Here is a 14,125-nt window from a genome sequence, read left to right on the forward strand (position 1 = left end):
AGATCGTTTAGCTCAGCTGGTGAAATGCGGGAGCTATCTCTGCAGTCGTCGCGTACCTGAAACCCGTAGTAGTTGTAGCTGTCGCACAAATCCGTGAGCGAAGGCAAGGGAAGCTAAGAGAAACGAAAAAGAAGCAAAAGAAGAAGAGAGGAAGAAATAAGAGAAAAGGATGGGGGAGAAAATGGAAGGACATCACAGTTCCCGCTAAATGTTTTTCTTTAGCCGTAGCCTCGTCCAGCCAGTATTTTTTTTTTAAGGTTATCCGCACGCCTCCCCACACCAAAATGCATTTACCCTGCATTTGCCAATTAACACTATTATTGGTGTCATTTCCTGCGCCATGGAGCAGGTGTGAAACCATTCCCGGCTGCAGCACAGAAAGGCAGGGAAGCATCCAGTCGCCCAGACTGCAAAGTATACGCGTACATCAACGCAATGCTTTGCCGTTCATGGAAAACAAGGCCGCACGGCTCAGTTCACCGAACCGCGATGACGCATTCGCCGTCTCATGAAGAGAGAAGGTAGGGGTGGAAGAGAGGGGAGGGGGAAAGGTGGTTAACAAGCCCCGCCCACCGTACACGAGATACACAGGTGGCCTGAAAGCGTTATGGACAGAGTCAGCGCAATATTTCGCTCACATGGAGTTCACGGACAGCCACGTTCGCTGTACCGCTCGGACATTGGACGCAGCGAAGGCAACTTCTACACGCGACAGTCACGCGTAGTACATGCATACACTACCGCAACTACGGGGGAAGCCGGAGAGCCCAGAGCTGGAGGCCTCCCACGTCGAAACCGCGTGACTACGAGACGATAGAAATACACGCTGCTATGTGGTTTTGTTCTCATTTTGCAGCGTGGTTTCTTTCGAGCTGTTTTGAGAACCAACGTCAACTCAGCGCCGTTTCTGTCCTGCTGGAGGTCTTAAACACGGGGGCGAACGTATACGTCCATGTATGTACCTTTCCGCTGCCAAGCATGTGCTTCATTTCCTCTCGAGTTCGTCGGCCAACGCCCAGCTGGCCTGAAATCAGCCTCAGTGGAAGAGGGTTCCCCAGTTTCTAAACTCAACCACGTGTAGCCTCACAGCTCCGGGTTCTCGGCTGCCGTAACGCGGCTTCTTCGGAATTAAGGAAACAGCATGCATGCACTGACTGACTGCCGGAGCTTACCGCGGCCACGTGAAGACGAATATAGTGAGGCAGTTGATTTGTTCACCGGTAACTTGGCGACATTCGCTGCAGTGAGCGACCCGGGGAGGATGCGGCCATTCGAAAGAGGAGGAAAGGGAAACGAGAGGGAGGGGGGCTGCGAACAGCTGTGCAATTTATCATGTCGGTGCGCGAAAGCTACATAGACAGCACGGCGCGCACTGCACATCTTTGTATGTAGGTATACATTGTTCATGGTGCAACAGCTGCAAGACACTAACGGTGGTTCACTGGGAAAGCTTCGACACGTGGAGCGTCTTCAGAGTAATAATAATAATTGGTTTTTGGGGAAAGGAAATGGCGCAGTATCTGCCTCATATATCGTTGGACACCTGAACCGCGCCGTAAGGGAAGGGATAAGGAAGGGAGTGAAAGAAGAAAGGAAGAAGCAGGTGCCGTAGTGGAGGGCTCCGGAATAATTTCGACCACCTGGGGATCTTTAACGTGCACTGACATCGCACAGCACACGGGCGCCGTAGCGTTTTTCCTCTATAAAAACGCAGCCGCCGCGGTCGGATTCGAGCTCGGGAACTCCGGATCAGTAGCCGAGCGCCCTAACCACTGAGCCAGCGCGGCGGGGCCGTCTTCAGAGAAGGCGTGTTTCCACAGATAGGGATGTTCGTCCAGTGGCGTGTTCACGCAGCGGCCCATGTGGCCCGCAGACTTTGCCGCGTGACAATGCCACGGTACACAATCAGCCTCTTCCACGCGTGGCGCTCACTGCTTGAACCCTTCCTTTACCGTAGGAAGTAAAAAGAAAACGAGAATTGATCTTGTCTGCGTGGGCGCCGTGGGAGTGCGGCTGCGATCGAGCTATGCCTCAGTGACGCAGGTGTGGTACTCAGACGTACGGAAACAAGGTTGTGCGAGAAACTGCGCAGGCGTTCCACATTAAGGCGAAAGCCTTTCATGGCTCATCGTTGTCCGTCCGTCCGCGAAATCTGTCACGCTATGACGTCATCGGTGGCATAATTCCTATAACCCATATACTCTTAGCAATTACTGAGTAATGGGCGACTACTAATTATACATTAATTATAAATTAGCCATTTCATTTGACATTATTTAGTAATTAGTTACATAAGAATAAACACGAAAATTAAAATAAAAGGAAGTGAAAACTAAATAACGAAAAAAAATGAAAGTAAAAGCTAAAATAAGAAAAAATAAAGAAATAAAAATTGAGAAACTTAAAAAGAAAATAAAATAAACAAATTAACCAAAAATAAAAACAACAGGAAAAATGCAATGCCTACAGGCGCCGTGGAAAAAAAGCCCGCGTTCTAGAAAGTTTCATCCTTTCGCATTCCTGCGCGTAAGCAGACTGAAGTGCCCTCAGATTTTTTTTCCCAGCGAGGCAGCACGTGAATATAAGCGAGCCGTCCGTAGCTCTGCGAGATAAAGGGATGTTTTCTGCTTCGGCATGCGAAAGTAAAGCGATACGTACCACTTACGGGTTTGTTTGATTCTTTGAGGTGCACACGTTTGTGAGCGTTTCATCAAACGCCAGTTGGTATATACAGTCCAGCGGTCGTCTGCCTTCTCCTTTTGGTGTTACCAAATGTAGTACGCATCTGTCCACTTTTCAGCTCTGTTGCAGTTAAAGCAACGCACTCATCAGCCGCGAGCACCTCGACGCGTGGTCACGTGTGCGCAAACCGCAAAACCCCATCGACAATAACACATTAAACATTGCCAAATATGTTTAAGGCCTTACATTGTGAGGCTGTAATGCTCTAGCTTTACATCGACACCGCGTTGGAGGCAGCTCAGTAGTTCTGCGGCGAACTGCAGTGACGGCATGGTGTACGATGCATCGTCATACACCTAGTAAAAAACTTCAAGAGAATAGCTACATCTCGTAGCTTTTTGCGATATATGCGTGAAGAAAGTATATTTACACGCTGCAAATCCTTACAAAAATAGTTTATAGACTTCTTATAAACTGTACTGCCTTCTTATAGATTTGTTTTTGGTCTATTCGTAGTCTATAGACTGTGTATAGAAAAAAATTCTACTAAAAGTGTAAGGCTAGAAATCTATAGATTGTCCATAGGATTTGTATTGCCTATAGACTGTTCTCTAGGGTTGGCTATAGAGACTCTATAGACTTTATATACATGGTCTATACACAGTCTATAGACTGTCTAAAACATTTGTAACGAATACGACCGATCATCGCAAAAAAAAAACGAAAAACAGCTTTGGTTCATCCCGGCTGAACTTAGTAAGACGAGCGGAAGCTCTGTTAAGGTAAGCACACGAAGGTTAGCACACGTCACACCCGTTTGTATTGCGAACTGCGCGTCACGCGATTCCCGGCAGTTGCGAGAGTGCCGTCGGCTCCGCATACGCAGCGGTGGCGAGGCGCAGCGAGTCACGTGATTCGATATTTGCGAGGCATGGAGGAAGGAATGTTGCGGGGTGAGCGAGCGCCTCCGGCTGAACGCGCGCAGCTGCGGCGAGTCACGTGGCATGACGTCAGATCCAAGCCTCCGTTCCTCCTGGTTTCAAAGTCGAATTTCATAGCCACATGGCTTTCAGCTTTGTACTGGAGGAGTAGAGCTTTCGCTCTAAAAAAAAGAAAAAAAGAGGTCGCTACACGCCGAGTTCGCTCGACCTATGCAAACCCGGCGACCGTTTCACGATCCCATGAGCATTCCGCAGACGTGTTCCTCTGTACACTATAAGAGGAACTCTCAAGCAGGCACACCACATACGAAGGTATACATATATTTACAAGAACATGCGAATCGGCATGAGTATATGAAAGGTGCCGTCAAGGTTCGCTTATCTGCCGTACAATGCGCACAAACGTTGTAGGCTTTAGCACTATCTCAAGAAAACCTCAGCGGCAAATTCCCTGATCTTCATACATCAACTGCACAGTCTAAAGACACAATGTAAAAAAAATGTTGCATCGCGTCGCCTTCGACGATGGCAGGATGGCAGCTTGAGTGAAGGCATCACAGACTGCAAACGAGCATCTGATAGGCACAACGCAAGTAACTACCACGACGAGTTATAAAACGCGTCGCGATTTTCAATACACCCGTTTGTCTACAGGCACTCTTCGGTTTATGCTGATATGTCAGAATTCTGTGGCAGTTCACTACAAACCAACCGAAACAAAAGTGGGACGGTTCGGAATGGAAGTCAGGGACCATTTCAGAGGCCTTTGCTCGCGCAGATTTAGTGTTTTCGACGAGCTTGCAGAGAACAAAAAATCATAGCACGGGTACCTATTCCAAATTTGCCTATACTGCTTTGCTGACCACACAGTAGTGATGTTTATATCAAGCGATCCTTAGTGCAAGTGACCCTGTAAACGTCCTTACAGTTTATTTCCTTGGCTGCAGCGCGACTGCGGTGTGCGCCCTCTGTTTACTAGCCACAGCCATGAGAAGCACTTGTGATTGGAGAAACTGAAGGTGGGCTCTTGCCACACACAGTCTTCGCCGAATGAAACGAGACTTGGGGAGGGCAGCATTGCGCCTGCATGCCGAAGCATTGCAACTGAAAGAAAACATTTCGCACAACAGCTGCGGGGATTCTTGTGCACGTTCTTTCGGCGTCGTTCCAATCACGGCGGCGCAGACTGCACCACGCGCTCGCACACCGCGTTTTATCCCTTGACGGCTATGCGCGAGCAATACATGCAAAGAGCTCGACCACCCGCAATCGAGCACAACCTCACAGCATCGAGCGAAGAGCATGCAAGGCCTCCTGTTACAGCTACAAACGCCGACGACGTGGAGACATACGTAAGCATATAGCACCGCCATTGTTTCTTGCTCGCGTTAAATCACAGCATGTGTATCACGCAATTCTCGCTACACGTTCGTGGCACTTTTCGAAAACAGCGCAGTCGGCCGAAGCTGCAGGCGAGGATTTTGGCGTATCTTCGGATCCTCCACGCGGCATCGTTGCCCACCGGAGAGTCTTCGGCATATTGCACGGACATTGCTTTTCATGCCATGCCGTCTCTGAAGGAAGGAAGGCAGCACGTCACTTCCGCCGCTGCCGGAACCACAGCGTCGTGGTGGCGACGAACCAGAGAAGCGCGACAGCAAGCGACACGCCGCCGATGAGGTGGAACAGTCCCTCGTAGTTGCCCGACGCGTCTCGGTAGAGACCTGCAACAGCGTCGGACCAAACGATATACGAATCCCCTCGTGCTACGTCATTTCACTCTCGGCTGCTGTTCCGGCAAGGTGCACCTCTGCTCATTCGCAGCCACATTTCATATCCGTCGATTTGACACGCTCGCGTTTATATTAGGAGTCCCTTAAAGGCATGCCTCTCAAGAAAATAACAGAGTGCCGGGCGCTATGAAGTGTCTCAACAGTTAATTGCAGCTTGCAGCGAGGTCGAATTACCCGCGGGTTAACGCCGTCTGGCAAATGTCCTCTAAAATCGGCGAGCATATCACGCGGTTTAATTGGCGCGACAATTTGGGTTCCGACATACGACTGCGCACTCTTGTGATGGGCACTCTTGGCTTAAGTGTGCCGTGCCAGCTACGCGATAGCCGAGTTCTTTACTCTGCGCCGTATTGCCGGCTATAGATTAAGAGAGACACATAGTTGCTCCGTCGCACTCTCGAACTTCCTGAGAACAAGGGGAATGATAAGCCGAACAGATTAGAGACTGGCGTCAAGTCTCAGAAAGGTCGCACTTATCAAGGGTTCCGCGTTTTTCCAGGATAACCGCGAATTATAAAGCGTTTCTCGGGCCGTCCTTCCACGTTGCCTTGCGTGATGGCGCACACGTTACAGCTCTGCAGGCGATGGGGACGACTATTTGATGTTTCATTAAAGCTCTCCCCACGCACTTTACTAACCTGTCTTAGCTTCACCGCAGACGCCTCACACATCGAAATTGAACACCACAGTAGACGATGCAGATGAACTACATCTGCAGATCACATACGTTGGGCACAGATGCAATCTTTTTCAGTGGGTGCTAAGCTGTCGCGGCTCGTGATAGGTGAAGTTTGGGACAGCATTTAATATGTCATGCAGGCTAAGGTGCACATCGCACAGAGGTACATCCTACAGTTTGAAAAGCAAAATAGACATAAAGTACCGCGAACTCTTCGATCAATATCTTTTGCGAGAATGGCGACCTGACAGCGGTAAAAGGGAGGTGATCACTCCATCGGCGACCAGGTGCAACCAGCGTATATCTAACGGGAGTTAAGAAGGCCAGAATCAATGGACGAGACCTCTAGGTCTTACCGATGAGCGGCGGCCTAGCGAGGCACAGCGCTCCCGCGACGAACGACGTGACACCGAAGGAGACCGGCAGCCGGTCCAGCCCTATGTGCTCCGTGAGCAGAACCGACACCAGGATCATGGTGCAGCCCGTGGCCCAGCCGGACACCACGGCCATGGTGACCTGGCCCGCGTACGTCGTGAACACGGGCATGGCGAAGAGCGCCAGGCCGCCGATCAAGAAGTGCAGGGCCATCATGTTGCCCCGACTGACGAAGCCCCGATCCGAGATCCAGCCGGAGCCCAGGCGGGCGACCAGGTCGGCCAGCGAGTAAGTGGAGATGAGCAGCACGGCGTTGATCCTGGACACGCCGTGGTCCACGGCGAAGTCCACCACGACCGTCAGGTACGTGGTCATTGTGAACAGCACGGTGACGAAGGAGGCACAGATCAGGTAGAACATGGGTACCAAGAAGATGTACACGTTGCGCTGCAGTTTCGGGACGTCCGCGGAACGGTTCGTGCACAGGATATCGGTCTCAATATTCGTAGCCGCGGCTGTCTGCTGGACGTCTGCTGCACAGTCTAGCGGATTGAGAGCCGTTAGTTCTCCGTCCTTAGGCTTCTCAAAGCTCTCGCCGGCGAGTTTCGAGCACTCAGTGTCTTCCGGCGGAGGGTCCCGAGGAACGACCTTGTACGAAGTCTTTCGCGGATTGGGCTCCATCTGCAAGAAGGCACCGGCCACGGCGTGGAACATTATCCCTCCGAAGAGCAGCAGCGACCCGCGCAGCCCGTACTCTTCGAACAGGACCTGGACGAGCGGTGGGTAGACGATGGAAGCGAACGTGGGACCCGCGTAGCTGATCCCGGATGCCGTGGCCCGATGCTTCTCGAAGTGCTGGTTGATGATCACGTTGTGCAGCGTGAGCAGACCCAGTGCGAAACCTTGAAACAGAGACGGAAAAGAAACCGTCACTGCAAGCAGAAACTGACGCCCGGAATGGATGCACGTATATATATATGTATATACCTTGCACGACACCTAGGCAGGCAGTGAGGTAGATGACGCTGTTGGCCCAAAAACACAGACACACCGCGAAGGACGACAAGAGGCATCCGCACAGCGAGATCTTCCAGATGTCCACGTAGAGGGCGAGGACGCCTGCCACGGGAGCTGGAAAAAGGACACCAAGGTGTAGACTTCAGGGGGACTGTATACTGTGAACAGAAAGATCCAGGTTCTGCCATCCGGAGCGCTAGGCATGCACCGATTAGATTAACATGCATCAGGACATCACGAAGGCCCAGTTTTCCTTGACTGGATCTCACTGACGTCGTTAGACAATTCAACAAAGACTGCGCACCAAGCGCTCAGGTAAAAGGCTTGAAAAACTCAGCACAACGGACGACAGCAGCAATCATGGACTAGTGTGTTCCTCGGAAGTTCGAAAAACAAGCACCATATTTAAGCTAGGGACATGAAACGCAACACGAACGACCACATAAAAGGAAGATCGCAAAATGTTCCTGGTCTTTTTAGAAGCCCCCCTATTTCCTTGCAGCGAAAAGCAAAAAAGTTCAAGCACTACGAATGCGTCCAAAGGTTCTTCTGATAGATCTTGACATGCAAATCGTTAAGATGTGTGCCGCAGAGCAAGTACGCGCAGCAGCGCATATGCATAGTACCCGTGGTAAAGATGAAAACGGCGAGCAGCGTGAGGGGCCACGACGCCTCTTCCCTGGTCACTTCGAGCGTCTGCAGCACGCCCACGTAGACGACGCCGCTCGACTTGTACATCAGGGCCGAGAAGAAGTTGATCCAGCAGCAGCTCACGGCCACCAGCCAGCTGCGTGCCGAGTCCACCCCACCCCTGCGGACCATCGCTGCTGCTGCCTGGACGCGGTGGTGGTCGTGGTCCGCCGCCATGCCATGCACGGCGCCGCGTCCTGCTGCCAACCCGCTGCGCTACCTGCGATGACGTCCACTCGTGGGCTGCCGACGGCTGCTGCTGCTAACGCGACGCTGTTCCTTTCTCACTGTACTCCCCTCCTTTCTCAATCCTTCGCTGTCGACACCCGGCGCGCCAAGCTTGTGTACGCACTGAGAAATCCGACGACGCGACGTTTTTGTTTTTCGTCGTCAGGTGTCTCGCTAGTCTGGGCCCCGCTGGCGGCTTGCTATGTCCAGTCTTTCTTCACATGTTTCGCTCTCCTCTCCTCCGTCGGGCCGGCCGACGCATCTTATCGCAAAAGTGGCTCTACGCCGCCGCCGCGGCGTTTTCTTTGATTGCGGTCCGAGTAGCGCGGCTGCCTGCGGCGGACAGCGCACACGCTCCAGACAGGAGGAAAAAAAGAGCGGGACAGAGCATGCTATGCAGAAGGGCCCGGTTTTTGCTTCGTTTTCTGCACGGACAGAAATGCGTGCCCGCCGGTGTTTTATTCAGCTCTGCCAGTCGACCTATGCGTAATATTTACCAATACTGGCAGGGGACGACCACCTTGGGGTCGCGCCTTTTTGGAATACCGAGCACGCGTCCGCATCCGCGCGGTATACGACTTGTAAATACGACAGCGACGACACAACGCGTCCACGACGAAATGAAGGTCAACAGACAACCAAAGAAAGGCGCAAGCGATACGGCACGATAGCACCGCACTCAGCACGACGCGGGGACAAGCGACATTGAAACTCACCTATACTCTCGAAGGCGGAGCAGCAGCGTCCTGTCCCATACGTGAGGTGCAGCGACAGCCGAGCGTAGCGGTGCATTCGTTGTTACAATGGCTCGCCGATTCAATCTCGCAATCCCGTCGTAAATCTTTTTTTAATCGTGGCGCTTAATCGACTTAAAAATTAGCTCTGTCACGCGGGCGCTGCCGGCACGCCTCATCCTCTTGAGGGGCGCCTCTCTGGCATCCGCCACGGGCGCAGCTGGCGGAAGCGGAACGGGCGCTGCGAGCGTTTCGTGAACATGATTTCGCATCCCCAACGACTGAGCTATGCTTGCACGCAGGTGCCGGTTGGCACAGCTGGACGACACGATGCCCAACCTCGTGCTGAAAACTTCTCTTTGGACGTGTGGCATATAGGGCATTATTTTTTCTCCAATTCTGACCGTCTCTTCAGGCACAACTTAGACATGAATGCGTCGAAACGAAAGGGGGAAAAAAAGTAGGTTCAACAATTTGCACCCTGTGAACACTCGAGAGATTGAGCGCGAACAGAGCCACGCCTTAATGATCGACAAGAATTGGCGCTTTAACAGAACTTCTAGACGTGCAAGTTAGTAAGGATTCATGCCAACTGCGCGCAACAAAACAGGGACACACAAAAGAACGAAGAAGTAAAACACAAGCGCAAAGCGTAGACTATAGCAACTAGATAACGGCGCTTTACATATATGCACCTTTTCCTTTCGTGCTGTCTGTTGTTCTGTTTAAATTCCGTCTGCACTGTGGAATAAACTATAGTATGCGCTTGTGTGTTGTTTCTTAATTCCTCTGTGTGTGCCTCTTCTGTTGTACGCAGTGTTTCACAATGAAGAGGCCGGCGCTTATTTCGTAAGAGAAACCGTGAGGCTCTATCCAACGTCGCACAATATGTACGCGTCCCAACTGTTCGCCATTGCCTGTGGTGTAACTAGGTAGGCAAATAGCGACGGCTTTCTAAGTAAGCGGGAAGTGGGGTGGGGGTGTGTGCTCATCAAACATGGCAGTAATTAAATTACTGTAATAAAATTAATTTTTACTTACTCTTCGCGGTAATTGTGTAATGTAATGAATTACTTCTCTCGTCTAATAATTCTGTAATGTAATTAATTACTTTGGGGCGCGTAATTTCGCACCAAAAGCGGTAATTAGTTTCGAAATTATTTTTCCTTAAATTGATCACGCACTGCTCTTTGCGTCGGCAAAGCTTCGTCGTCAGAGCGTCGGCAAAGCCTTGAAATCAGGACGACGCGTGGCAAGCCTGCGCCAATTAGAAGATCAGCAAGTAGAGAAGAGTTTATTAAGGCCATGCGTCCGAAATCGCCGCGGCGTCCTGTGTTGTCGGGTCGCCAGGCAGGAGTTCACGTGCTGAGCGCATCTCCCAAGCAGCAAGATGCCTCCGAAGGGGCGAGCGGCGCTCTTGGGAGTTCAAAACGAGCCAGTAGCGCGCGCAAGGCCCTCCCATGGTTACGTCGTCAAAGCGCACAGCGGTGCTGGGACTCGGAGGAACAGGCAGTAGTGCACATGGCGGGAATATTTTCGTGCTCAGACCGCCGAGGTAGATTCTTGGGACCGGCGAAGAAATAAATACCTGCTTCGCAGAATTCACACAGTCCAGCCTCGGGAAGTAAGGCTTGGGTTCACCGCTGGTTTCTGACTTGAGCGCAATGATAGCGACAAGTGCTTGGCCAAGTTTCTGTTTTAATCGTTTTGTTTTAATCGTTTTGTCTTACACCTGCAATGAGCTTTGCTTTAGGAAAGAAGAGGGGTGGAGGAATAGTTTCTAGGCAACGAATTTGGCAGGGAGACGAAATAATGTGTCCGTCAAGTTTAAAAAGAATTGGACGTTTCTTTTACTCTGTTTGCTTTCGACCTTTGTTTACATGAAAAATGGAAATTAATTTAAAAGTAATTGCACTATGTTTTGGTGTCAACTGTAATGTAATGTCATGCACTTTTTGTGTGCAGTAATCGCTAATTTAATTTAATTACGCGCGGTTTTCAGAAAAGTAATTAGTAATAATCTAATTTTGCCATGTACGGTGCTCACGACAGCAATAATCTACCGCATTCTAGAAACGTCACATGCGGCTTCCCAGGGACAATTTTGAGGGGTTTGACTCCTGGTCTCGACACAAGGCCGACGAGCGCATAAACGCGGGAAACAGACAAGGGGACAGCGCTGTCGCCCATACGCCCAGAGTTTATGCGCTGTTTCGCCTTTTGTCAAGAGCCGAGCTATTTCCAAAAGCACTCTATACACGCGCACGCTGCATCCGGCGCACACGTGGCATTTAATGCGGTCGCGCCGCCTCTGACGCAAAAAAAACCCCACAGAAAAGAAAAAGCACTCTGCAGAGGCGCGCCGTCATGCGCAGAATATGTTCCGGTGCGTTCGATGACCCCGAGTATATATGCCTGACTGTTTAGCGTGCCAAAGCAACTCGGTGCGCGCTGCAAAGCACACCACTGTCGAGAGTTCCGGATCACCCTACGACTCTTTTCATTTTTTCACGCGCTCCAAAGTCCGGGTACACGGACCGTTTTCGCATTTCAGAATACTGTCGAAATGCGGCCGCGTGGTTTGAATAGATCAAAGGGCCTCGAAGTCGTGCTCAGCACCCGAACGCTATAGACTATAGCCACTCGTTAATCGCGGCAAATCCGCGCGAAAGAGGGTGCTTGGACGTCAAGCTCGCTGCTATATTGGATGTCCCAGTTAAAAGTAACCAAGATTTTTAAAAAAAACATGGAGTTTCTTAGCCCAGTGACACCAACTGGGTGCTGATGAGCCGCATGTCCTAGTCAGCAGTGTTTTATCGCTCTGGAAGCTTAATTACCTAGCAAATACTAATCAGCTAAATTTTTAATATTGGTGCCAGGGATAATGTGTCAGCGTGGAAGATTTCGATCAGCTTGAAAAGGAGCCAGCTGAAATTTTTGCACAAAGGTGCCATTTACGAAGCTTTTTTTTTTGTGTGTGTGTGTGTCCTGAAAGAAAAGGAAGCCGGGAAAATACAAAAGTTTTCATTTGACAGCAGTGCTATTTATGGTTTACGGTCAATAGGATTTAACCTCCGAAAGCGACTCAGGCTACGAGTGGCGCCGTAGTGGAGGGCTCCTATAATTTCGACAACCTGGGGTTCTTTAACGTGCACTGATATCACGCAGTACACGAGCCTCTAGCATTTCGCCTCCATCGAAATGCGACGACCGCGGCCGAGATCGAACCCGCGCCTTTCGGATCAGCACAGCGGTGCTACTTAAACGTCTTAAGACGTGTTTGAGCAGCGCTGCACCCGCTGGGGCTTTGGGTGCGCACTGGACGCCAGAACCTGTCAGGTGGTAGCTTTTAGATTTCACAGGTTTCTTTTAAGAACGCTAAATAAGCCGCCGCGGTGGCTTAGTGGTCATGGCGCTCGGCTGCTGACCCGAAAGACGCGGGTTCGACCCCGGCCGCGGCGGTCGAATTTCTATGGAGGCGAAATTCTAGAGGCCCGTGCACTGTGCGATGTGAGTGCACGTTCAAGAACCCCAGGTGGCCGAAATCTCCGGAGCCCTTCACTACGGCGTCCCTCGTAGCCCGAGTTGCTTTGGGACGTTAAACCCCACAATACCAAAAAAGACCGCTAAATAAAGCTGCGTAAATGATACTTTTGCGCAAACATTTCAGCCAGATGCAGCACATGCATCGCCGTCATAATCAGTCTGACCATACGTGCCCTGAAGCAGGAAAGCCTCTCCCATGTCTCTCCAATTAACCTTGCCCTTTGCCAGCTGCGCCCGCAGTAAGCCAGCAAACTTCTTAATCTCATCCGCCCACCTATCCTTCTGCCGCCCCCTGCTATGCTTGCGTTCTCCTGGAATCCACTCCGTTACCCTTAACGAACATCGGCTATCTTGCCTTCGCATTACATGCCCTGCCCAAGCCCATTTCTTCCTCTTGAATTCGACTAGGATGTCATTAACACGCGTTTGTTGCCTCACCCGTGCACTCTGCCCTATCAGAAACGGAAGGGCAGAGATTGTAAGCCTTAAGACGAGGTCGGCTCCTGGCCCTGACGGGGTAACGAATAAAATGCTCAGGAACCTAGACGACGACTCCATTAGGTATCTAACGGACGGAAAGCATTATTTTAATACCGAAACCAGGGAAGCCTCCTCAATTGGCAAATTTGCGACCAATTTCCTTTATCTTCATGCGTTGGGAAATTGATGGAGCACGTCGTCCAGACGAGACTGATGAGCTTCGTGGAGCGGGGATGATCTGTGGCCACATGAGATGGTCGGGTTCCGACCTCACTTGTGTACGCAGGACGTCCCGATCCAATTCAAACATGACATAATAGACGCAAGGTCTAAAGATGCGAAAGCCATTTTGGAGCTGGACCTCACGAAGGCTTTCGACAACGCGAAGCATGAGGCGGTCCTGTAAGGGCTGAACAAGGTTAATGCACGTACCAAGACATGCCGGTACACCAGGGACTTCCTGACGGGCAGAACTGCCTGCATGAAGTTCCAAACGCTGGAATCCCCAGCAATTGAGCTAGGGAGTAAGGGTACGCCCTAGGGATCGGTGCTGTCTCCCCTACTTTTCAACGCGGCTATGAGAGAGCTCCACGAGCATTTGGCAAAGCTCGAGGGATTAAAATTTAGTATATATGCGGATGATATCACCCCTTGGGTCAACGGAGGAAGTGATTCGGCAGTCGAAAACCTGCTCCAGGCCGCCACCGACATCATAGTCGAGTACGCGACCGAGAGAGGCCTAGCGTGCTCGCCGCAGAAATTATAATTATTTATATATAATCTGAAGCACTTAATGTGCAAGCCACCATCGGAGATCAGAATTAAAGCGGCGGGTAAGGAGGTACCAATAGTCAAGCAAATCAGAATCTTGGGCCTGATTCTCCAGTCACACGGCAATAATGGCGAGACTATCAGAAGGCTGGATAATCACGCGATGCAGACCCTGAGCTTATTTAGGCG

At 51.0% G+C, this 14,125-nt stretch overlaps 1 protein-coding gene across 2 annotated transcripts in view; it reads right to left on the reverse strand.

Moving 5' to 3' along the window:
* Positions 1–3,928: 3,928 nt before the first annotated feature.
* The window catches only part of LOC144129357 (monocarboxylate transporter 12-B-like), a 30,098-nt gene continuing 19,901 nt past the window's right edge, over positions 3,929–14,125 (reverse strand). Inside the window, exons 2-5 of one of the 2 annotated variants that reach the window (XM_077663427.1) lie at positions 8,114–8,397; positions 7,458–7,601; positions 6,452–7,372; positions 3,929–5,347 (exon numbers count right to left, since the gene is read on the reverse strand). In XM_077663427.1, the coding sequence (XP_077519553.1) occupies positions 5,220–5,347; positions 6,452–7,372; positions 7,458–7,601; positions 8,114–8,354 (1,434 nt within the window). In that variant the 5' untranslated portion in view covers positions 8,355–8,397 and the 3' untranslated portion in view covers positions 3,929–5,219. Of the gene's footprint in view, positions 5,348–6,451; positions 7,373–7,457; positions 7,602–8,113; positions 8,743–14,125 lie in introns of those variants that run through there. The other variant, XM_077663428.1, reaches the window with a different exon arrangement.

The sequence above is a fragment of the Amblyomma americanum genome, chromosome 4 (genome assembly GCF_052857255.1).
Source record: "Amblyomma americanum isolate KBUSLIRL-KWMA chromosome 4, ASM5285725v1, whole genome shotgun sequence".
In the NCBI taxonomy this organism is placed as follows: Eukaryota; Metazoa; Arthropoda; class Arachnida; order Ixodida; family Ixodidae; genus Amblyomma; species Amblyomma americanum.